At 45.0% G+C, this 23,601-nt stretch overlaps 2 protein-coding genes and 1 pseudogene across 5 annotated transcripts; 1 reads left to right on the top strand and 2 right to left on the bottom strand.

Moving 5' to 3' along the window:
- Positions 1-8: 8 nt before the first annotated feature.
- PAN2 (poly(A) specific ribonuclease subunit PAN2) lies at positions 9-16,427 on the bottom strand. Of its 4 annotated transcripts, none has more exons than XM_074226372.1 (25): positions 15,309-16,427; positions 11,415-11,584; positions 11,144-11,264; positions 10,893-10,970; positions 9,460-9,727; positions 8,709-9,051; positions 8,418-8,514; positions 7,220-7,339; positions 6,826-6,945; positions 6,362-6,490; positions 6,062-6,261; positions 5,828-5,973; positions 5,563-5,669; positions 5,225-5,323; positions 5,033-5,106; positions 4,797-4,938; positions 4,538-4,675; positions 4,386-4,445; positions 4,106-4,196; positions 3,280-3,437; positions 3,034-3,177; positions 2,560-2,739; positions 1,367-1,460; positions 782-979; positions 9-631 (listed from the first exon to the last, which is right to left on the bottom strand). In XM_074226372.1, the coding sequence occupies exons 1-25, from the start codon at positions 15,588-15,590 to the stop codon at positions 597-599; spliced, it is 3,594 nt and encodes a 1,197-aa protein (XP_074082473.1). In that variant the 5' UTR covers positions 15,591-16,427; the 3' UTR covers positions 9-596. The 4 variants fall into 4 exon arrangements, 3 of the variants coding, with proteins under 3 accessions (XP_074082473.1, XP_074082472.1, XP_074082474.1); XM_074226371.1 differs by having other exon boundaries at positions 4,538-4,678; positions 15,309-16,426; XR_012476216.1 differs by lacking the exons at positions 9-631; positions 782-979 and adding an exon at positions 1,956-2,089 and having other exon boundaries at positions 1,372-1,460; positions 4,538-4,678.
- Positions 7,346-8,411, bottom strand: LOC141515092 (large ribosomal subunit protein P1 pseudogene; annotated as a pseudogene).
- A 4,349-nt stretch (positions 16,428-20,776) lies between the features above and the next one.
- Positions 20,777-23,433, top strand: IL23A (interleukin 23 subunit alpha). The gene is made up of 4 exons (XM_074226377.1): positions 20,777-21,154; positions 22,360-22,461; positions 22,576-22,722; positions 22,846-23,433. Exons 1-4 carry the CDS (start codon positions 20,990-20,992, stop codon positions 23,011-23,013), a joined length of 582 nt encoding a protein of 193 aa, XP_074082478.1. The 5' UTR covers positions 20,777-20,989; the 3' UTR covers positions 23,014-23,433.
- Positions 23,434-23,601: the final 168 nt, after the last annotated feature.

Below are 23,601 nucleotides of genomic sequence, written 5' to 3'. Positions count from 1 at the left end.
ACGTCTACTCCACCGCAGGGATTTTTGCTTTATTTTATAAAACATTTCATCGCAGACAAAGCTGAGGAAGAGGGTGTCAGCAGGAGGAACCCGGCCGAGCGACACGAAGGGCCTCGGGCACGCCCTGGTGCTTCTTGCACCTCGCGGATCCCCCATCCCTTCAGTCCAGAGCCACTGACCCGTCTTGTCATCGCCCGGCACGGCCGTCCCTAGCCAGCTAGGGCCCGAGATAACTAAGGCTCTGCCGCCCGCACTCTGGACCCGGTTCCAGGTTCTACTCTCCGGGCTGCCGCAGGCGGAGAGGGAGCTCGGCTCCTGCATATTTTGTAATGTCCTAGCTGCCCCAAAGAAATCCCAACAGTTCTAGTAATAGCACCATCAGCAGAGTTCCTACAGGACTGAGTTGGGGCCTGGGGCCTGGGGCCTGGGGCCTGGCGCCTGGGCCGGGCCGGGCCCTGTCCCCAGGGCAGTGCTGGAGAGATGGGGAGGCAGAGGGCCAGCAACTGGAGAAGCCACCTCTCCCTGCTGCTGCTTCTGCCGTGTAGCCACAGAGAGCACTCAAGGAGGGGGTGGAAGATGTGGCTGCAGGAGAGCAGTTAGAGCGCCAGCACTGTGGAGAAGACGGCCGAATCTGTGGGGCAGAAAAATGAGACTGTGACCCTTAGCACTATCCATGCGGAGAAAACAAGGATCAGAGGGCTGGCCCGGGGAGTGCCCTTCCCTCTAAGGCAGCGGAGAAGCCACTCAGAGTCAGGGTACACACCCCCTTCCCAACTCTTACTCTTGGGGCTTGCCTGACCATCAGGCTCAGGAACCTTCCAATCCATTTTCCGGCCCTTCTCATAAAGCCCCTTGAGCACTTTGTGGAAGGACTCTGGCTCGCTGCCATTTTTGCTTAGCTCCAGATATTTCCGGTAAAGTTGAAGAGCTGTTCGGGCATCTTCAATGCTATCATGGGTCTCTCCTTGGATCTTGAGATCTGAGGAAAGTCAAGTGGTTGGAGGTTTCCTTTATGGAAAAGAGCAAACTAACTCCCCTAGGAGAGGAGATGGAATGGTTCCTGAGCCTCTTAATCATTGCATGAAACAGAAGAAAAAGCCCCAAGGACCTGAGTTTAAATCCCAAGCACTACTATTTACTACCTATGACTCTGGGCAAATCATTCAACTTCTCTCTGCCTGGTTCTTTAGCTGTAAAGTGAGAACTTGATTTTTTCAAGGTGCTTTTCAGCTTTCAGTCCTTTGCTCCTATTTTTGCCACAATTCTATTTTATCACCACTAATCAAAGTCCTTCCTTTCTCCTCCCCACCTCTTCATAGTCCTCCCTCAATTTCAACCTGAGGAACCATGAAATATGACAACTCACCCAAGAAATACCAAGCAAGGAAGCGCAAGGAGATCATTCGTTTTCGGGGCATGTGGAAGAGGTAGACAGTGTCAATGACCTGGTCTTTGGGCACCTAGTAAAGACAAAGGTGGGAAATTAAGGGCTGAGAAAGTGGAGAGTTTTATTGACTAAAGAAATGCAAATGAAAACAGTTCTGAGGTATCACCTATCAGATTGGTTAAAATGACAAAAAAGGAAAATGATCAATGTTGGAAAGGACGTGGGAAACCTGAGACACTAATGCACTGATGGTGGGAGTTGTGAACTGATCCAACCAGTCTGGAGAACAATTTTGAACTATGTCCAAAGGGAAATAAAACTGCATGCCTTTTGTTCCAGCGATACCACTACTAGGTTCATATCCCAAAGAGATCACAAAAAAGATGATGACCCACACAGACAAAATACTCATAATGGCTCTTTTTGTAGTGGCAAAGAATTGGAAACTGAGGGGATACCCATCAATCAGGGAATGGTTGAACAAACTGGTTTATGTATGTAATGGAGTTCTATTGTTCTGTAAGAAATCAGGAGTGCTCGGACTTCAAAAAAGCCTGGAAAGACTTGCATGGACTGATGCTGAGTGAAGTGAGCAGAACCAGGAGATCACTGTACACATTCACAGCAACATTGTGAGATGATCAACTATGATGGACTTAGCTCCTCTCAGCAGTTCAGTGATCAAGGACAATCCTGAGAGACCTATTATGGAAAATACCATCCACATCTGGAGAAAAAACTATGGAGTCTGAATGCAGAGCAAAGCATATATACTAGATTCACTTTTTAAAAACTTCTTTTATGTTCTTTCACAATTTTTTTTCTCCTTTAGGTCTGATTTTTCTTTCCCAATAGACTGATATGGAAATATGTTAAAACACAATTGTACATGTACAACCTGTATCAGATTACTCTCTACCAAAGTAGAGTGTTAGAAAAATGTGAACTCAAAAACTTACAAAAAGATGAATGTTGAAAACTATCTTTGCATGAAATTAGAAAAAAAATCTTAAAATAACATTAGAAAAAAAGGAAGTGGGACATTAAGAGTTGAGATACTCAATTCCCATCTTTAATACCACAAGGAGAGCCCCAACTCTGGAATCACTACATTCTCTCCCCTGCCTCTCTATCTCCTCCCCCCAAATACTCAGGGAAAATCTAGTCCGAACCATGAGATTGATGACCCGGAAATCCTTCTGCAGTCCATGACCCACAAACTTGACACCAATATCTATAAGAAAGCGAAGTTTCAGGTAGGTAGACTTGAGAGTGGTAAGGTGCTTAGAGGAAATCTTAGCATCAAGGTCTCCAGGCTTTATCCCTGAGTACTGGGTCAAGTAATCCACCACCTAAGAAGATAAGAATAGGAAAAAAAATCATCCCAGGAGAGGAAGCCTGATCAAGTTTTAAGATCATCAGCACAGCTTCTTTTTTGTTTTAAGTTTTTGTTTGTTTGTTTGTTTTTACAAGGCAAATGGGGTTAAGTGGCTTGCCTAACGCCACACACCTAGGTAATTTTTAAATGTCTGAGGCTGGATTTGAACTCAGATACTCCTGACTCCAGGGCCGGTGCTCTATCCACTGTGCCACCTAGCAGCCCCAAACACAGCTCCTTCTGTCCAAGCTCTTAAATCTCCTGGTACCTGCTCCTGTGTAGAGATGTAGTCATCAATGAAAGGGACACCTTCATTTGGCCCTTGGCCCCGAACACAGGTGATTCTAGCCACTGACATCTGGCTTGGTTTGATGGTGGACTTGGTGCCATCACTTCGCAGTTCTGCCTCCTCCTATGGGGAATAGAGTAAAGAAGGTTCTTACAGACTTGTCTATCCCTCCTGGGTTCTTTAGGGTTCTGCTCCAAGTCCCCACAGATGTCTGGGCCCAGTTACCTCATTAAGGGTGACAAATTCAGCATCCAGGCCCACCAGGTCCCCGGCCTGTGGCATCTCACTCAGCATCAGTGGGATGAAGGTAGCATGGGTCTTGCGCTGCTTCCGGGCCAGTGAGGCCTCGGCCAGCAGCACGCTTGCTTCAATAGGGTTCTTGACTGGAGGGCAGAGGGGCAGACAGCCAGGGCAAGGATGGGGAGTGGTGAGGGGAAGGAGGTTCAGGGTGACTGGGGACTCTGAGTCTGCATCGTGGCCCCTCAGTAATCAAAGCACATAAGTAGAGGGAATGAAGCCTGGTGGACAGGCTGATGGAGAGGTCAAGCCAGGGAGTTATCAGGAAATACACAAAGTAGAGGCTGAAGAAGGGGCTGAGGGATGAAATAAGAATTTCAAAGTCAGGGTCCTAGTTCAGTTAGCTCAGGGCCAAAAAGAGAGAAGAAGAAAGGGTATGAGAGTGTTCACAGCTTGTGGACAGATAGGAAGCCAAATACTGAGACTATTCAAAGGAAGTAGAGATGGTGGGAAAGCAATGGGGTCAGGCAAAAGGAGTAGAATAGCTTGGATGGCTGGTGAAAAGGGAAAAATCACTTGGCTCACTGTATGACAAGGACATTTAGTATTAATTTGGGCCCAAATTTATGGATCTACTTCCAAAATAATACCTTTGCCCTGGCAACTTAATCTTAGTCGATAAGCAGGAATTTTTATAGTGTCTCTTGACATTAAATAATAATCCAAAAACTATTAAGAAATTTTCTTGATCACTTAGCTGCCAGAGGGCCCAGTTTCAACTACCTACAGCCTTTGCCCACCCTGTACCACTCACTGCTCAGGTTGTATTTGGTGTTGAGGTTCCTCTTGACATAATATAAGATGGCCGGCACCTTCCAGCTCATGTCAAATTGCACAGCCTCACACTGTGGAATGGAACAATCATTCACTGTCTCCAATCCTCTGCTTTTTTCCTCAATGCAAGGCATGAATTTTTAGCTTTGCTAAATCTTTATTGTACAACTAGGAACCCATCCCTCCCTGCTGGGTGTGGCTTGGGCTTTTCAAAGTACCTTGAGAAGAATATAGGGTTGGAAAGAGATGAGAAAACTAACCTTATCCACAGGTTCAATAAGAAAGTCATTGAAGAGGTACCACTGCTGGTGAGTGACACCCTATAAGGAAAAAGGGATAGCACATGTTGGATGCAGAAAGATCCACTATGGCCACTATCTAAAGAACTTCCTGCCACTGTCATACAACTCACCTCTTTGCGCTGGTGATAGGTCTCCCCAACTTTGATGTGACCCACCAGGCTGCCCCCTGTTCGTGAGTCCAGAATGTGGACCACAGTAGCCATTAGGTCATACACATAGACATTATCTTCCTCTTCCCTGAGTGGATTCTGCTGTGAAGGGAACAGCCAAGTTGTTAAGAGAACCTGGTGCAGGAGTCAAGAGAGGACTTGTGGCTCCATTCCTTTTTGAAACTCTTCTCCTCCCACCCAGTCCTTCCAGCACAAGCACCTCATCACCATCAGTCCAATTACTGACATCCAATCCCTTGTTCTTTGTCAGCTTCATCTGAATGGAGTATGGAAGCCAGACATTCTTTAGCTCCTCAATGGAAGTGCACAAAGGCCGCCCTTTTGGACTTCCTAGGTCCTTCCTGCCAGATAAGCAGTCATGGAATAGCATTAGAAATTCTGCCTGAGATCGGAATTATCACATTTCAACATGCCAGCCATCAGACCAGTACCTACCAATCAGCCAGAGCACTCTCTTTGCTTTTAGGAATCTCCCCACCTGCCTTCTTTACTGCCATCTTGAAGGCAAACTGGACCAAAAAGAGAAGATCAGATTCCTCAAAAAGGCCCAGGGATAGATCCCAGTGATAGGAAGAAGTCAGAAAGTACTCAGGTACTCCTGATTCCTAGCCTAGCTCCAGACCTCACCTCTGCCTGCAGCTTCCAGAAATCAGCCTCTTTAGAGCTGTTGACTTCACAGTTGATAACTAAAACATCTGGGAGACGGCGAATATTGCGGGTCTGGACCTAGGGAAGGAAACTGGAAAATGAGGCAATCTAAAAGACAGAAAGTTTGGGCTGGAATAAAAAAACCAGGGGTTATATCCCTGGACTGGGTTAATTTCCCCTACCCTGAAACCTCAGGACAGTTCCTACAGGTGCTCTCCTGCTTGGTCCTGACTGAATCACCAGTGGAGGTGAAGGGAAGGAAGTAATACAATCCTGGACAAGACAAGATGGTAGTCTAAACTCCATGTACTACTCACTGTGGGCTGGTACTTCTCACAGTTCTCACACCAAGCTTGTGTGTTCTGTTCCAAGCAGATGCTTCTCTTCAAAACTTGAGCAAAGTCATAGTTCTTCATACTCTTATCTGGAGAAAAATGAGGCCAGTCACTCCAGCTGTTTCCCCAACTCTACAGTCCTTTGGCAATAGTTACCCACTGACTGACTCTCCTACCCCTCCCCCCTCCCATGCCCACAATATCTCTGAAGTCAGGAAGCAGCTTCCCTAACCCCATGTGGTTATACCGCTATTGTGGCTCTCAGGATAGGAGAGTGTGAAGAGCAGGGTAGATGACACACGCACTGTTTCTTTGCCACATCGGCACAGGCTACAGTTCTCTACCTCACAACTGAAAAGCTGCCCAATGACTGAGTCTCCTGATGAACAAAAGCTGTTTAGAAGCAAAGAAGTGCAGGGTTATCAGAGAAAGGCTGAGAGGACCACACCAACACAGGGGCCCCCATGTTCTTTTCCTATACCTGCCTCCTGCACCCCTGTAAGCCTGAGGGCCTTCCTGTTCCTGCATATCTTGGTGCAACTGAGTCAAAATAAAGCGATTCCACCTCTGGATGAGCCTGGCCAGATTGCCCTTGCCTGAAACCTCGTCTGAATCAGCCAGAATTAGTCCTAGGGCTGATGCTTCAGGGATGGTGCGGAATGCCCTCAGGAAGTTGCTGCCCTGTAAGAAAAGGAGAATAAGAGGTAATGGAAATGGCTTCTCAACCCTAAGATGTTGGCACAGAGAAGCTTTTTGTTTCTACGAAGGAGGGGCCACTAACCTGACACGGATCACCACGAGACAAGTCCAGCATGTGAAACAAGAAGCCTAGCTCACAGCCCAGGCAGAACTCCTTTTGACACAGGTGGTTCTGGATTAGACAGCGAACAGGTTCCAGGAAGTACAAGACCTAGAAGAAGGACAGAAGAACAGACTCAGATATGCTAGGACAGGAGTTCTTAACCTTTCTGTGTTCTGGACCTCTATGCCAGTCTGGTAAAACCTCTGGATTCCTTTTCAGAAATAAAATAGTAGAAAATGCTAAATTTCAGTTAGAGGTTAATGAAAATAATAAAGATGTAATTTTTTCCATCTAAGTTTACATATTCCATGAAATTTATCCATGGGGCCCAGGTTAAGAAGTCTTGTCCTAGAAAAAGGAAAAAGGAGCAGTAGAAACCAGGAGGAAAAGAACTTCAGAATATATGAGCTGGCATATTCAGTCTGGGGGTCCTCAACCCTTACCTGGATCATGCAGTTACAATAGGCATTGGGAATGTGGGGTTCCAACCCAGCAAACAATGTCTTATTGTAGTGCTTGAAGTCAAAATCCTCTAGTCCTAGCTTTGAATATTTGATGGTCACCTGGAATGAAGAAAATAACTCAGGTGAGAGGTAGAGATATGTGGGAGGTTTCACAACCTGCAAATAATCTTTACATTCCTTGGAACATCTTCCTTAACTTCAGATAGGAAATTGGGGATGAAGTGGGGAGGGGAGGAATGCTATCATTTCTGCTCAGCTAATGAATTAAACTGGTTAACTTCTCTGGCCTCACCAATCCTTTCCTATTATAAAACTTCTCTCTGCTTCCCAAAAGATAGCAGAAAGATCCCTCCCTTTCCCTGACCCTCAGTACCTTTCGATATTTTTTGGAGACCATATAGAGATGTGGTTCCTCTTCCCGCCCTATGGGTGATTCAGGAACTTGGCTGAAGTTGTCAAACTCACTATCCAGCTCCTTGAGTCGGTAAGGGATCTAAAGGAAAAGAAAAGCATACAGGCAGAAAAATCTCTTAGTGCCTCTGATCCTAACATCACCTTCCTTACCCCTTATGACCACTTACCAAATCATGTCAAACATCCTTCCTAACATCTTTTGGCTCAGATTCTTCCCTTCTATTTCTTTCCTTTTTTTTTTTAGTTGAATTAAGCTTTTTATTTAATGTTACAAAAAATATTTAGTCAAACAGACCAAAACCCATGTTATCATCGAATTCCTCGGATTCTTTTTTTGCTTCCTCTTTCTTCTTCTCCTCAGCTAGGGCAGCTGTGCTAGCAGGAGCAGCACCCCCAGCAGGGGCAGAACCACCAGTTGCTGTGGCAGGTCCACCAACTCCTTCATTGCAGATGAAACTTCCAATACTGACATTGGACAGAATCTTTGCAAATAATCCAGGCCAGAATGGTTCAACATTCACACCTGCTGCTTTAATGAAGGCATTAATTTTATCTTCCTTGACAGTAACTTCGTCGTTGTGAAGGGTGAGGGCAGAGTAGATGCAGGTGAGCTCAGAGATGGCCATCTTGGGGGATGGAGGAGGAGACTTGTTTGTAGTGGTGCTAGCTGCCGGCTGAAGTGGATTCACCTCAACACGGCCTTAGCTTCCGAGGAAGAACCGAGCACCTTACAGACAACCGAGGAGAGCTCTTCCCTTCTATTTCTACAGTCCTGGTTCAGACCCTTTATAAATTCACACCTGGATTATTCATTAATTTCTCAACTGGTCTCTTGATACCAGTTCATTCTCTAGCTTGACATCTGAGTTAGAGCAATCTCCTTAAAACATGGCTTATATCATCACCTCCTTATTCCTAACTGCCTATTACTTAGAGGATAATCTAAATCTTTACCCTAACATTTAAGATCTTCCAATTAATCTTCCATAATCTTTATGCATATATAGCTAGCATTCAAAAAAAAATGCTGGTTTACTGAAACTAGTAGCTATGAGGTTGTTAGAGAAATAGAACAGAAGGGGAATGGGGTAGCACATAGTAAAGAGATAAAGGAAGCTGAAGTTGAAGTCTCCCCTTTCATTTTCTCTCTCACACACCTGGTTACGAAGCCTGGTTCGGGGATTGGGTGCATAGCCAATGAAGCCCACCTTCTTCATGGTGCGCAGGATCTCTGCATCCACTGGAGGTGCCCGCCTACAATGCAGCACAGTTCTAGGGCTTAAGGGGTCATGGGCCCCACAAAAGCCCAAGTCCCAGGGAAAGGGAAAAACTATGGCCAAACAAAAGGGGGACACTAGCTTATAGATGGGACAGTGATGGAACAAGAAAAAGAGAATACCAATGTCTTGGTCCCGCTCCCTTCACCTGGTTAAGAAATAAGCAATTACCTGGGAGCAGGAGCAGAGTTGGCAGCTGGCCAGTCAGAAAGAAGAGTGTCAGTGGTAAGTGGAACTGGGATGAGAGAGAGAGGCAGTAGGTCCTGGTTCCAGTCCAGGGGTGGCAGTGAGTCAACAAGGCAAGGTAGGGCAAATTCAGTTTCACGGGAGTAGGGATTGAAAGATGGCTCAGGGGTATCAGCCCAGAGGTGTACACAGCCCTCCGAGTCCCCAAAGGCTAGGGCTTGCTTGCTAGCTGACACATCAAATGTCATCAACAAAGGCCCCACAGGATTAACATGGAAGATGTCTGCTGGGTTGGCCAGGCCTGTGGGTTCACAAAACTGGCACTGCCCTGGAAAGAGAGTGTGAAAACATTGAGCCCATATGGAAAATACTGAAGTACTACCCAAATCTAGGAAAGGGCAAAATTGAGAATAGCTCTGTCCTCCCTCTAGTTATGGGCAGAAATTTCCCACCCTCTAATAAAGATCCATTAGCAAGTAGCTAATTCACTAAAAATTCACTAAAAAATACCATCTTTTTCCTCTTCTTCTGAGGGGAAGGGGAGAAAGTAAGAGATTTCAGCCTCAAGTTAGATCCTATAACCCTGCAGAGAAATTCCCTCTCTTGTCCCAGGGCCAAATTTAGCTCTACTCTACTCTACTCCCCCTCCCCCCACCAGTCCTGGTCCTCTTTCCCCTCCACTGCTACATCCAGTTCATCTCTCTGTAGAAATTTCCTTGCCCCTGTTACTGTGCACCTGTCTGGGAGATGATGGCAAGGCGGGAGGTATAAGTGGGGATGAAGCGCAGGAAGACAGGGTCAATGTGCACTTGTAGTGGTGTAATAGCTCGCATCATTCGCAAATCATAGACCTTGAGGAATCGGTCACAGGCCAAACCACTCAAGCGGCTAGAGAAGCCACAGGCTGCCAGAAGGTTGCCATGCACATCAAAGTCTGACAAACTCCCTGAGAAGGCATCAAATTCATGCTCCACCTTGAAAGTACGAAGATCCCGAAGAGATACCTATACGAGGAATAACGCAATCATCTGATTCAGAAAGACCTAGAATATATGATGTCTGCCACCTACCCATTCCTGATGGAAAGAGGCAGACCTCAGGATCTGGGGAACCAGCTTGAGAAGAGAATAAAAGGAGAAACTGAGAGGGGAACTCAAAGAGACTAATTAACTGCTCTCCTGGTTCTGTGGTGCTTGGCATATGGAAAGGAAAAAACCAAAATCTGGGAGAAAATAATCCATTTAAGCAGCAGTAGAGAGAAAAATAGCAGGGCAGTCAGGTCCCATTGATCACCTAGTGAGATAAAAGCCAGGATTGGCGAATTTGGGGGAAACCAAGCACAATAATGCACTGCAGCTGGGGTTGCGAACTTGTCCAGCTATTCTGGAAACCAATTTGCAAAAGTTGCTAAATTGTACTTTATTCCCCAGGGAATATTTAAAGCAACTCTCTTTGTTTTGTCTAAGAACTATCTTGTCCATCACCTGGGATATGGCTAAACAAATTCTGGTATATAAACAGAATAGGATACTAACGTATCATAGGAAATTATAAAAGAGATGGTTGGAGAGAAACCAGGAGAAAATTTATATGAATTAATAATGAATAAACAGAACAAGAAGAACAATTTAGGGGCAGCTAGGTGACGCAGTGGATAGAGCACCAGCCTTGGAGTTAGGAGTACCTGAGGTCAAACACAGCCTCAGACACTTAATAATTATCTAGTGGTGTGGCCTTGGGCAAGCCACTTAACCCCCCACTGCCTTGCAAAACCAAAAAAAAAAAAAAAAAAAAAAAGAACAATTTATCTAACAACAACAATGTAAAGACAAACAACTTTGAAACACTTATAAACTGCACAACTTTGACACACTTAAAAACTGTGAACAATGTAACAATCAACTATAATTCCAAAGGACTGATGATGAATGATACTGTCTCCTCCTGTCAGAGGTGATAGATTCAAGAAGCAAAATGGGACATAGGTTTTTGGATATGGTGATATGATCCATTTTTTTTGTCTAGACTATGCATAGTTTAAAATAATTTTGTTATTCTTTTTAAATTGGAAGTGAATGAGGGAGATAAAATACATGCTTGTTACAAAAAAAAAAAATTAAGAGCCAGGCTAGAGGGCAGCTTGGGCAATAAAATGGGAGAACCAAGCACCTTGCCAGATGTGTGACCACAGAAGAAAAAGCGACTTGACTGCCTCATGATAGTGATACCTGGCACCTCCACGGCATACTGTAAAAGAAAGCAGAAGAGAATGTCTAAGAAAAGAATGAACCATCCCATCACCCCAACAGAGTAGCAGAAGCCCCAGTCGAGGTACTTTTCTTCCCTGCCAAGTCTCTGAGCTTGGAAAAAGAAGATGCCAGGCTCCCCCCACCACACCTCCTTCTTGCCCAAGCCTGTACCTTTTGTGTTTCCTGGACAGTGTTGAGGTCAATCTCCAGCACATGGTTTTGTAGTCCACCTACAAGCAGGGTACTGCTCTCAGTAAGGAGGAGGCTGTGCATGTCTTCACTCTCATCTAGGCTGTGGAGGCAGGGAAAGGGTGAGGACCCAGACCCCTTAAGTTTCTAGCCCAAGTCCCCAGCCTTGGCCCTGAGTCATCTCACAGTGAAGGAGGACTAGGGAAAGGGTTTCAGGTTTTCTTTATCAGTTCAGGGCTGTGGAGCCACTTACAGATAATCAAAGATTATGAGTCCCCCACGGGCCATGTACTTTAAGTTGTTCTTAGTAAGAAAAAGAACACCATTCTCCAGGCTCTGGATCTGCCTAATGTCATCATTGCCATTGACTTGGAAGGATGAATAGCGCTCCAGGGTTGGGCCAAAGAATGAAGTGGCATGGCCCTAAAAGAAGGAAAAAGGCAGAGAGGTAAACATTGAGCCAAAATACAAGGCTGTGACAGCCAGCTCTCCCTCTTCCCTTCACGTACCAGAGGAGAAAAATGGCACTCAGTTAAAAAGCCTGCACTATGCACAACAAGGAGACAAAGACAAAAATGAAAACCTGTGCCCTCAAGGAGCTTATATTAGGGGAGGCAAATTGTATACAAATATACAAACAAAATGTAAATTTTTGATGAGGAGAGCATTAACAGGTAAGACTTCATGTAGAAGGTGGCACCTGAGTAGGGCATTCTAAGAGGCAGAGGTGAAGTGGAAATGCAAAGTAAAGAAATAGGGTGAGATATGGAGAGTGAAGCAGGAAGGCTGGTTTGACTGACCCATCTTAAATAAATGGATGAGGAGGAGGAGCATTATATAGCAAGGTTGGGAGATGGGTTTGGGGGGGTCAGGGTGTGAAGCGTTTTCAAAGTTAAACAGAAGAGCTTATATTTTATTCTAGAGGCACCAGGGAGCCACTGGAGTTTACTGAGTAGGAGAGGGATCTGACCTGTATTTCAGGAAAATCACTTTGGAAGCTATGTAGAAAGACTGAAGGCATAAGAATTTTGAAGTTAGAAGTTTTTGCAGTAGTTCAGGTGACAGGTGAAGGCCTAAACTTGGGTGATGGCAGTCATTTAAGATAGCAGAGTGACAGAAAAGATAATAGGAAGACAGAAATATGCAAATGAGAGCGAATGAAACATTTTAAGGATAACAAGATATAAAAAACCTGGGTGATTAGGACAGGGTACCCTCAATAAAATTGTTTTTTGTTTTGGACAAGGCAATGGGATTAAGTTACCCAAGGTCAAAATGTTAGCTATTATTTTTCTGAGGCTGGATTTGAATTTAGGTCTTCCTGACTCCAGGGCCAGTGCTCTATCCACTGTGTCACTTAGCTGCCTCCCCCAATAAAGTTTTTTTTTCATTTTTTTTCAAGGCAATGGGGTTAAGTGGCTTGCCCAAGGCCACACGGCCAGGTAATTATTAAGTGTCTGAGGCCAGATTTGAACCCAGGTACTCCTGACTCCAGGGCCAGTGCTTTATCCACTACGCCACCTAGCCGGCCCCCAATAAAGTTTTAAAGAAAAGATTACAAGTTCTGTTTTGGACATCTTGAACTTGAGATGCTTAGAAGACCTCTAGTTACAAATAGAAGTTGGAAATGTTTGAATGGAACTCAGGAGAGAGAGTATACTAGACATAAAGATTTGGGAGATGATAATTAAACCCATGGGAGCTGATGAGGTCACTAAATGAAGGTGTAGAAAGAAAAGAGAATGAACCAGCAAAGAATGCTAAGAGGATATCAGATAAGTAGGAGGAAAACTCAAGAGTACAGCAGTATGAAAGCCCAGATGTCAGTAGTCAACAGTGCCAAATGTCTTTGATCAAGAAGGGTGAGGACTTGGATTGAACAGAGTTGAAAGAAATCATCCTGCTAAGGATGAAGCTTTAAAAAGAAGATGTAGAGAGCCTCCAGATTAGAGAATTAGGAAAAGGATTGTTTTGTTGAGGTAAGAGTCTAGCTCAGATGATATTAATCTGTAATAGAACTTATCAGTTCAGGATCATGATTTTTTTCCCAACTCTGTTCACTAGCCCTTGAAGGGAAGCACAGAACGTGAATGGTAGTGGGCATTAAAGATTGAGTTTTGGCAAGATATGAGCACTAATGAGGATAGGAATCAAGGGATTACCAAAGAGGAGAGAGTTTAAACTGCTTAATTGTACATTCATTATAAGGATGGGAATAAAGTGAAGCCAAATCAAGGTAACAATTTAAGAGAGTACTGAGGAATAAAAAAATCAGGGGTACTGGTGGGGCGATGGAGCAAACCCAAGAAAGTAAAACTAGGGAGAGAGATGGAATAACAGGTAGTCAGAAAAAGGGATTATGGAGTTTTTGATCACTGAAATGAACCACTTTTAGGTGGTTCTAGATCTTTGTAACATATACAAATGGGGTGGAGGAAAGAACCAGGTCATGGCAAGTTATAAAAATACATTCTTTAATCTAACAATCCATTATTGGCAATATGACCTAAGAAAGTTTTTTAAAAAACCTATTTAATCAAAGATATTTATAGTAATAGCATTTCTTATTGTTTTTAAAAAAACTGAACAGAAAAATTAAAGATTAGGGAAAGGTGGAATAAACTAGAATGTTAATGGAATGAAATATCACATGAAGAATGAGAAGCATAAAAACCATAAAGAAATGTGGAAAGACACCTGAAAATACTGTTAAGTAAAGAAAGTAGAAATAGGTTAGTGTAAACTGTGACGCTGAAATAGGAAAAATATACAATGAGGTGAATGAAGATAAAGCAATGAAACACAAAATAAGGAGTAACTAATAAGCTAAAAAAACTATGCACTAAAGGTTTTTAAAAATAAGTTTAAATAAAAATTTAACTTTTTAAAAAAATCATTTGGCACAAATAAGCAAATTACTTACTTAAAAAAGAAAATCACAAGACCTTGCTTAGATAAATAACTTATTGGTTTCGTGACCTTAGTTAAAAATCACAACTTCTCTGAACCTCAGTTTCTTCATTCAAAATATGAGTGCACTAGATGATCCATAAGAATTCTTTTTATTCTAAATTCTATTGGGGGGGCTTGCAACAAGGTGTTACAGTAGATAGAGCATTGGCCCTCCAGCCTTAGACTTAATTAGCTAGTGGTGTGACCCTGGATAAGTCACTTAACCCCACTGCCTTTCAAACCCACCCCTCCCTGCCAAAATAAATTCTATGAGTCTATTGGCAACTAGGGTACAAGGCCATGTACCAATCAATTAGTCTGCCGAATTTATTAACTTTAGTTAATTATGTATTGGTTAGAAAAGTGACAAGGAGATCTAAGTGACAGGGTTTTATTCAATACTGGCTAATTAGTTTTTGTTCCATCCCCGAAACTCTCATTGTGGAAATTTTTCATCAGTCATAGGGGGATTTGGCAAGAGTAGATAGATCAAGAGAAATATATTTTTGGAAAAACAAACTTCAAAGTTCCCTAGGTGGTTCAGTAGTTTTATTTTCACATTGAGGAACAACACATTATTCTTTACTAAGATCTCAGAATAATATGGGCATTCAAGATAATTCGAGAAATATTTACTAAACCCCAATACATGGAGAGAATTGTGCTAGGAACTTGGGAAGTTTCAAGAGGTTAGTTATGATTCCTAACCTCAAAGAATAAGAATCTGATCTTAGAGAGTTTAGAATCTAAAATGAATTAAAATGATAACTATGTAAAATAGAAATACTTGTGACCCAGTGGACAGAGAGCCAGAACTGGAGTCAGAAAGACCTCTGAATTTAAACCCGATTTGGGATTAGCTATATGACTAGGATGTCAATTTAATCCGTTTGCCTCCATTTTCTCATCTGCAAAATGGGCTGGAGAAGGAAATGAAGGGCAAATCCTTCCAGTATTTTTGCCAAGAAAATCCCAAACGAGATCACAGAGTCAGACAGGACCGAACAACAAAAATATGTACAAAAATCCTCCAATTACGTAAGTGTATAGGTAAGAGAGGGAGAATAAATAAGATTGAAATGGCTATCAAACTCAACTGGTGGAGTTAGGCAGAGGAGAGCAGCTCACTGCCAAGTATCTGCCCCTCCCACCAGGGAGGGCTAGCTCTCGGCCCCCCAAGGGGTCCCCTTCTTACCCCGTGGCTCCCCACCCACAGCATCTCCTCGTGGAGGTCGAAGTGCGACACGGACACGGGCACGCCCACCTCGGCCACCACGCTGTGCATCTCCGAGTAGACCCCTTCCATGATGTGCACGGACTCGGGGACCGGCAGCGCCTCCAGGCCCACCCCGTCGGGGTCCAGCTCCACATTCTGCAGCAGGCTGGGGTTCAGGTGGGCATCCAGGACGGGGTCCAGGCTGGCATGCAGGGCTGGGGCATACTCCGGCAGTCCGGGATCCAGGCCCTCAAAGTTCATGGCGACGGTCCAAGCAGGCAAGGGCCCCCCCGCCCGTTCCCGCCCGCCCGGCCGCCCCGGCCCCTTCCGAGGGCCCGGGCCCACCTTCAGTAGGGGGGCCCCCGCGGGGGCATGGCGCTCTGCTAGGGGCGAGGAGCAGCTGTGGGTGGCGGGGGCCTGGCCAGAGCCCCCTTCCGGGCTTCCCTGGGTACCTGAGCCAGGTGGCCCGGGAGATCAGGCCACCTCCATGCCCGAGGGGGTCCTGCCCCGCCTCTCCGCAGACCCTCACCTCCTACCGTCCCATTTCTTCCCTGTGCCTCTGCCCCACACGCTGCCTTGCCTTACCGCCCACACCATCCCCCCCTTACCTGCCTGCCTTAGCCCAGACGCACCTGGGGTCGGGGGAGGACGGGGGAGAGGTGAAGGGGTAAGGGGGGTGGGGGTGGGAAGAGGAGCTACCCAGAATCCTCTGGGAGAAAGGGGGGAGACGGGATGTAAAATTTTCCCGGAGAAAGGGGCCTACTTGTTACCCAGAACCCTCTGGGTGGAAAAACAGGAAGGGGCGGGGCCAGGAAAGGCCGTACCCATAATTCTCTGGGAAGGGAGTGGGCGGGGGCAAAGGATCAGCTCCCGAGAAACCACTGGGGAATGTGAGCGGGCCGTTACCCAGAATGCGTCGGGGGAGGGGTGGGGGAGGGGAGAGGAGCTCGCGTCCCCAAGCCTCGAGTGACTGATGCTTTCGATTCGGGGGCGACAAGATGCGATCGGGATAGGGAAAAATCCAGTTCCAAGGAAAAGGCCTCGGCGGGAAGCCCCGAGTCTTCCCGGCGCCTCTTGGGCCCGCCTGACTCTACAAAGTCTTCGGGCCGCTCAGGGACAATCCATGGAAGGCGGCGGCAGCTGGCGCTCTAGGAACACATAGTGTTCCATGTGGTGTCAGAAATTCTAAACCGACTTGTTGGAGCAAGTCACTTAATCTCCTGTAGTCTGTTTGATCAGCTGCAAAATGACCTGTGGCCTCGGAACCGATAAAAAAAATTCATAAAAACTATTTGAATATAATAATTTCCGTTATCCTGTTTTATTCATTTAAAAACATGATTTTGAAGTGAATGTTCTTCAATTGGGGAATGGCTTAGCAAACTGGTATATGTATGTCATGGAACACTGTTGTTCTATTAGAAACCAGGAGGGATGGGAATTCAGGGAAGCCTGGAGGGATTTGCATGAACTGATGCTGAGTGAAATGAACAGAGCCAGAAGAACATTGTACATACTAACAGCAACATGGGGTTGATAATCAGTCTCAATGGACTCCCTCATTCCATCAGTGCAACAATCAGGGACAATTTGGGGCTGTCTGCAATGGAGATTACTATCCGTATCCACAGAAAGAACTGTGAAGTTTGAACAAAGTCCAAGGACTATTTACCTTTAATTTAGAAAAAACATGCTATCTTGTCTGATCTTGCTATCTCTTATACTTTGTTTCTTCCTTAAGGATATGATTTCTCTCTCATCACACTCAATTTGGATCAATGTACAACATGGAAACAAAGTAAAGACTGGCAAATTGCCTTCTGTGGGTGGGGGGAGGAAGTAAGATTAGGGGGAAAATTGTAAAACTCAAAAATCTTTAAAATTAAAAAAACCCAAAATGCATGATTTTGAGAAGTTTCACAGGTTGACACTTATCTCTCTACTGGAATGTACCCCTTTTCAGTTCTTCTAAAATCCCTTTCTCCCTTTTAATCATAACTAAAATTCCACCTTTTTCAAGGATACTCCAAACCCTTTCAACTCCAGTGTCTTCTAATTGCCTGTTTATACTGTACATAGTTTATCTTGCATGTTGTCCTCCATTGGATTGTAATCACTTTGAGGTCAGGGATTGTCTTTTGCCCCGTTTTGTATGTCCTAATGTTTATTGAATAGACACAATTAGATAGATTTTGCCTAGATTTCCTTTCAGCTCCACATTTAGTGATCCACAATTTAAAAATCCAATTAATGATTAATGAGGTTTCCGTCACTTCCTGTCTTTCCTAAACCCTCTATTTTCCAGTGCATACAATGGAAGGATAGATTGGCTAAATAAATCTATGACCTCTTGCTCTTCTCTCTTCTCCTGGCCCCAAAACTTTGTTGACATTTCCTGTGGTGTCCAGAGACAAAAGAAAAAAGGAAGTGGAAGCCAAACAGCTGCCCAACCCAAGTGACAGCTTCTTCCACATCTCTCTCCAAGGGACCTCTTTCCTGGAACTCCTGTCTGGCTGTTTGTTCCTTCCCCAAAGGCCCTGGAAACATTCCCAGGGGACAGGGTTATGCAGCTGGGAACGCTCCCTCCCACCCAGGAGCTGAATAGTATCTCCCAGGAAGGGAGTCCTTCCAAAGATCACTGGTTAAGATGTTTCAGATAAAGCCCCAAAGATACACCCTTCTTTATTATTTCAATAACAAGTATCAAAATTTTATTTCTACTGTTAAAGAGCACATGGAAGACAAGACACCTATACACACACAGGTCCAGACTAAAATTAGCCTCTCCCCAGTTATGGTGACAGGATTTAAAATTCAGGTTTGAATTAGAAAGGTCCCAAACCAAGAGAAAACATGATGATTTAGAATATCAGTCAATAGTCAATAAACCTTGCCTATTTTAATCTTCTAGGGACTATGCTAAACTCCAGGGATACAAGAAGATGCAAAAGAGAGTTCCTACCCTCAAGGAGAACAATCTAAAGTGTATGCCCCAAACTCAAAAAAGCCAAGGTCTCTCAGCCTCTGCCCAGTGGCTGCCTGCAGCTTTAACCCTCTCAGCAATATTCTTGAATGCTCCTGAATAGGTTAAAATGTAACTTTTAAAAAATTAAATAAAGATACAAGTAAACATGGGTAACAGTACATTTTAAAATCTATGTGACCAGAGAGATCCTCATGCAGGATTAGAGCTGCCACCTCCCCATTTCAATTTTATACCACTGCTCTAGACAGAGATCAGTCAACCTTCCTCCCTCAATTTTCAGACTTAAAATTAAGTTTCAAATTAAGAAAGACAAAGATTTTCAGAATTAAAGGGACAACTTCCTCCATCCTTTTCTTAACCAGAGGAGGTCCTGGAATGAAAGAGATTATTCCATTAGGCCCCTAGACTAAAAGAATATCAGGCTTCCTAGACACCCTTTCAAAGGGTTCAGACAGAGGTCTGAACTCCACAGGGATCCTGGATGATCAAGTCCCCAGCTCTCTTATGCTTTAGCCTTAATCTCTAGATGAAGGGTCAGCTGGATCAGAAGCCTTTTTGGAAAGACCAGATGAGGGGTGTCCTGGTGATTTGCATAGTGGTCAAGGCCCAGCTGACGTCAGGGGACCCTGGCAGCTCCAAGACGGGTGGAGCCCTGGGAGAAGCTCTTGCCCTAGAAGAGTCCCACAGCTGCCCCAACAATCCTGCTCCCACGGTACCAGGAAGTGAAACGAGGTTGCCGAGTCGTGTGCTTGCATTTCATCCTGGTGACTGCCATACCAGGGCATTCCACATCCTACCCCACCCCATGGTTAGACTACTTTCTAATTTTCAAGGCCCACTTCCAGGGGCTTGGAGACTATATACCTCCTAGAGCTGGAAGTGGGGTGGAAAAGCAGGGACATTTTATAGCAGTGGAAAAGTCTCCCCTCAAAGGGAGAGACCTTTTCTTAGCTTTTGAAAGCTGATCTATACTCTTCAGTTGAGAATTTGTCCCATCCAAGACAGGGCTGGCTCACAGTCATCTAGCTTGGATCCTAATCATTTTTTTTTAAGTTCTCAGGGGAGAGAAGGGAAGGGAAACCCCAAATCTCCATCTGAGGTCAATAAGAGCCTCCTGGGGAGGCCCTGAGGGCCAGCAGATCCTCTCCAATATCCATGGTGGTCAACCATTGCCTCATTTAATGACGTCCAGAGCCCTTCAAACTCTTGGCATTGTCTGGGTGTAACAGGAGGGGCTGGGGCAGCCCCAGCTTTCCACCATTCTCTACCCTCCACCCCCACACTCAACCTTGTACTCTCTGCTGCTCTGCTTTATGTTGCATCACAGCAGATGATGAAATCAATAATCAGTCAGGTTTTACACATGGCTACAACTGGCTACAAGGCCCTAGTGTCCTAAGTATAAGTCTGTTTAGATGTTGGGGGAGGCGGTTCAGGGTGATGCCTATGTACTGTTCCTGTTGCTGTCAAGGGCCCAGATAAACTTGGGCTTGACTGGAACTTGTGTCAAGTATTCAGGGCCTTGGCCTGGGAATCAACCCATCTACTGATGGGAAATGAGTGGCATCTTCTGGCAGGGGGTCAGGACCAACCAGGAGCACTATCAGGAAACCCCTTTAAGCCCTGGGGTCAGAGGACTAGGAAATAATATGTGGGCATTTTGTCTCCTACCTGAACTAACTTCAACAATCAACATTCCTTCCAAGCATCACAGAAACTAGGGGACCCACTACAGACTTCAGGAATAGAATATTCTTAAGTGCTTATACCCCTCTAGGGAAAAATAAGGGGCAGCCAGATGGTACATTCAGGAAGACTGAAGTTCAAATCCAACCTCAGACACTTAGTTGCATGACCCTGGGAAGGTTAGTTAACCCAAATTGTCTCCAAAAAAACCCCCCAACAAGAAGTATTTGTTAAAGGAAGAAAATTAGTTAACCAGGGATACTGGAACTATCTGGGAGCTTTCTGAGGTAAGAAGACTGAAAACTCCTATCCCAGAGAGGGAATCCTGCTTCAAAGAAAGAGGCACAAAGCAGGAGTTGGAACTAGGTCTGCTGTTGGGGGGAGGAATAGATGCTCCTCCATGTTTCCCTTGGGATAAAAAGGGGTCAAGTTAGGATGTTTGAGAGCCTTAGCTCTGGGTGCTAAAGAGAATAGAGAGAGAGGCCAAGCAAGGGGAAGGCTTGTGGCCAGGATTTGCTTCAATGGGGACAATCCTTGTCTTTCTTCTCTTTCCACAGAGGCTTCAGTTCTTGGAGAGCATTGCACATTTCCCATTCCTGGTCTTTAGCCACAGGAACCACATGACTTACTTCCCCTGGAACTAGGGCCAGATTACCTGGGCTCCCCAAGAAGGTGGTGGTGGTGGTGGTGGTGGTGGTGGTGGTGTGTGTGTGTGTGTGTGTGTGTGTGAGAGAGAGAGAGAGAGAGAGAGAAAGGCAGGAGGGAAATCCCACCTTTTCTGAGTCACCTGCCCAGCAAAAAAGGGCGGTACAGAATGGAGAGCTTAAAAAGACACGAAACAAGCCAGAGAGAGAGAGAAGAAAGAAAGAGCCAGAGAATTAACAGGGAAAGTAAAGAATAAAACAGAAAGTCAGAACTGACACAGAGCAAAGTGAGGGAGGTCTGTGTGCTAGGTCTAGACAGGCTGCAGAACTGCCTGGAGAGGAAGATGAAATCTGGGCTCAGAGTGCTGCTGCTGTTCCTGCTGCTTCTCTGGACTGCTGAAGGCCGGGCAGTGTATGGTGGAAGAAGTGTTGCCTGGGACCTGTGCCAGAAACTGTCTCAGAATGTTTCTGCCTTGGCATGGGGCATTCATCCACAGATGGGAAATCTGGTAAGTAGAACCCTTCCTGGTGTAAGGTGTAGGATGATAACCAGGCACTAGGGCAGGAAGAATAAGGAAAGGTAGAAAGGTCTGGTCTGAAGCTGGCACTTTACTCAGTGGGCTGGGAATCTATTTTAACTGCCAACATTTAAGGACCTACCATATGATAAGTAAATAAGGTATTCTATAAGGCACAGAGATCCACAGACCAAAAAGAAAATAATTTCACCACCTCCTCTCTCCAAAATGGGGGAAAAACAAAACAGTCCTGGCCCTTAAGGAGTCTATCAGTAATTGAAAAACTTTATGACATTGTTTGAACTTAGACCCCCATGATTAAGAAATCAGACTTGTTGCTTAGAGATGGGATTTGTTTAATTCTTTTTTTTTTGCAAGGCAAATGGGGTTAAGTGGCTTGCCCAAGGCCACACAGCTAGGTAATTATTAAGTGTCTGAGACCAGATTTGAACCCAGGTACTCCTGACTCCAAGGCTGGTGCGTTATCCACTACCCCACCTAGCCGCCCCAAACGCCACCTAGCCGCCCCTTGTTTAATTCTTAACTCCAAATCTAGGCTGCACTGACCAGAAACCCAGTCAAATCTGAAGACTGAGGCAAAAAATGTTAGGCCTTTGCTCCTGCTATACATCTCAAGCAACCCATGGGTCTTAACCTGGAAACTGGTTCCATGCTGGCCAACTGGATAGTTTCCTTGTTCTTTTGTTTGAATCCTACATAATGTGTATCTTACAAACACTCAGAGGGAGTGGGCCACCCATTTTTGACCCACCCCCTCTTCCTGATGACTGAATAAACTTTTCTAAATGATTTCAGTTCTGGGTTTTGTTCTCCCCCACATCACAGTTTTCTAGATTACATTAGTTAGACAAAGAATGATGCAAGGAGGGAAAGAAAGAGCAGTTTACTAGATTACATTAGTTTATAAAGAGTGATGCAAGGAGGGAAAGAGCAGTTTACTAGATTACATTAGTTTGTAAGGAATGATGCAAGGAGGGAAAGAAAGAGCACTAGCTGGCAGCTATGATTCAGTCAAGTGGAATCAGAAGAAAGGTCATAAAGCAAACCCTGCGGAGAAAAGGAGCTGGATAGATAGGTTCTGGGGGAAGAATCTAGGGCCAGGCAGGGTCAGGAATGAGAAGGCCCAGCTGGAATCAGAACTTTTCGTGTTACTTCCCACCTAACCCCCATTCCAGGAGCTGCCAGGAGAGGAAGGCACTGGGGAAGCTGTTGATGAAGTGCCTCACATCCAGTGTGGTGATGGTTGTGATCACCAGAGTCTCAGGGACAACAGCCAGGTATCTGGGGCACCATTGGGCCAAAGAGAAGCAGAGGGCACTGAGAAGGGGGCTGGAACATCAGGGGGAGAGCTGTCCCTATCATCCTCCCTTCTCTTCATCTTCTCCCTTTAGCTCTGCTTGCAGAAGATCTACCGTGGCTTAATCTTCTATGGCCACTTGCTGAACTCAGATATTTTCACTGGGGAACCCCCTCTACTCCAGGACGGTCCGGTGGGGCAACTCCACTCCTCCCTGCTGGGCCTCAGTCAGCTCCTACCGGTATGGGGCTGGAGGATGGGGACGGGGTTGTGGTTTAGGGGAGAGTGAACTGGGGGGCTCTCTTTAGTGCAGATAGAAGTGGGTGGCTGAGATTTGAGGGGCAGGTTTCTTTGTCTCCCCTAGCCCAAGGACAGTGCCTCAAAGAAACAGCAGATTCCCAGCCCCAGTGAGCCCTGGCAACGCCTCCTCCTTCGCCCCAAGATCTTAGGAAGACTTCGTGCCTTTGCTGCCATTGCTGCTCGGGTTTTCACCCATGGAGCAGCTACACTGAGCTCCTCGAGAATGGACTGATCCTACTTCAAACATCAGAGGGCTAATATGTATGAGACAGACTGTTACTACATGGAAGAAACCAAGTAATGCTGAGCTGCATGATTCAAATACTGATAAAGCATCATGAATGTTGACAACTACCAACATGGCATCCTGAATGGCTGGACCAACAGATATTTATTTAAAGAAAATTATTTATTCTCATAAGAATTGGGGTGGGGCAGCTAGGTGGTGCAGTAGATAGAGCACCAGACCTAGTCAGGAGGACCTGAGTTCAAATCTGGCCACAGACATTTAATAATTACCTAGCTGTGTGGCCTTGGGCAAGTCACTTAACCCCATTGCCTTATAAAAACCTTAAAAAAATGAGGGGAAAATATTTATGCTATTTATACTAATGTATGAATTTTCTTCAATAAAAACTTATTTATATGCAAATCGAATCTGACTACTCAAGTGTCCTTCAACTTATCTTCCCAACTTTTAAGTAAGTAGGGAAGGACAAAGTACCAATTAGTTTTCTAAGGTCTTTAAGACTTCAAGAGAAATCTTACTATTATTCTTAGTAAAATCATCTAGTGGATCCTAATGATGTAGATTAAGAAG

This window comes from Macrotis lagotis, chromosome 2 (genome assembly GCF_037893015.1).
Source record: "Macrotis lagotis isolate mMagLag1 chromosome 2, bilby.v1.9.chrom.fasta, whole genome shotgun sequence".
Taxonomy (NCBI): domain Eukaryota; kingdom Metazoa; phylum Chordata; class Mammalia; order Peramelemorphia; family Peramelidae; genus Macrotis; species Macrotis lagotis.
This window is presented reverse-complemented; position numbering and strand designations above follow the sequence as displayed.

What these genes read in the sequence shown, in the direction of transcription:
- PAN2 (XM_074226371.1), bottom strand. Translation starts at nt 15,590, where the DNA reads ATGAACTTTGAGGGCCTGGATCCCGGACTGCCGGAGTATGCCCCAGCC. An exon ending in GTGGTCACACATCTGGCAAG is followed by an intron (nt 9,728 to 10,892) that starts GTGCTTGGTTCT and finishes TTCCTCGTATAG; the next exon opens with GTATCTCTTCGGGATCTTCG. An exon ending in CACCAAATACAACCTGAGCA is followed by an intron (nt 3,438 to 4,105) that starts GTGAGTGGTACA and finishes TCTGCCCTCCAG; the next exon opens with TCAAGAACCCTATTGAAGCA.
- IL23A (XM_074226377.1), top strand. Translation starts at nt 20,990, where the DNA reads ATGAAATCTGGGCTCAGAGTGCTGCTGCTGTTCCTGCTGCTTCTCTGG. An exon ending in ATCCACAGATGGGAAATCTG is followed by an intron (nt 21,155 to 22,359) that starts GTAAGTAGAACC and finishes CCCCCATTCCAG; the next exon opens with GAGCTGCCAGGAGAGGAAGG. An exon ending in GTCTCAGGGACAACAGCCAG is followed by an intron (nt 22,462 to 22,575) that starts GTATCTGGGGCA and finishes TTCTCCCTTTAG; the next exon opens with CTCTGCTTGCAGAAGATCTA.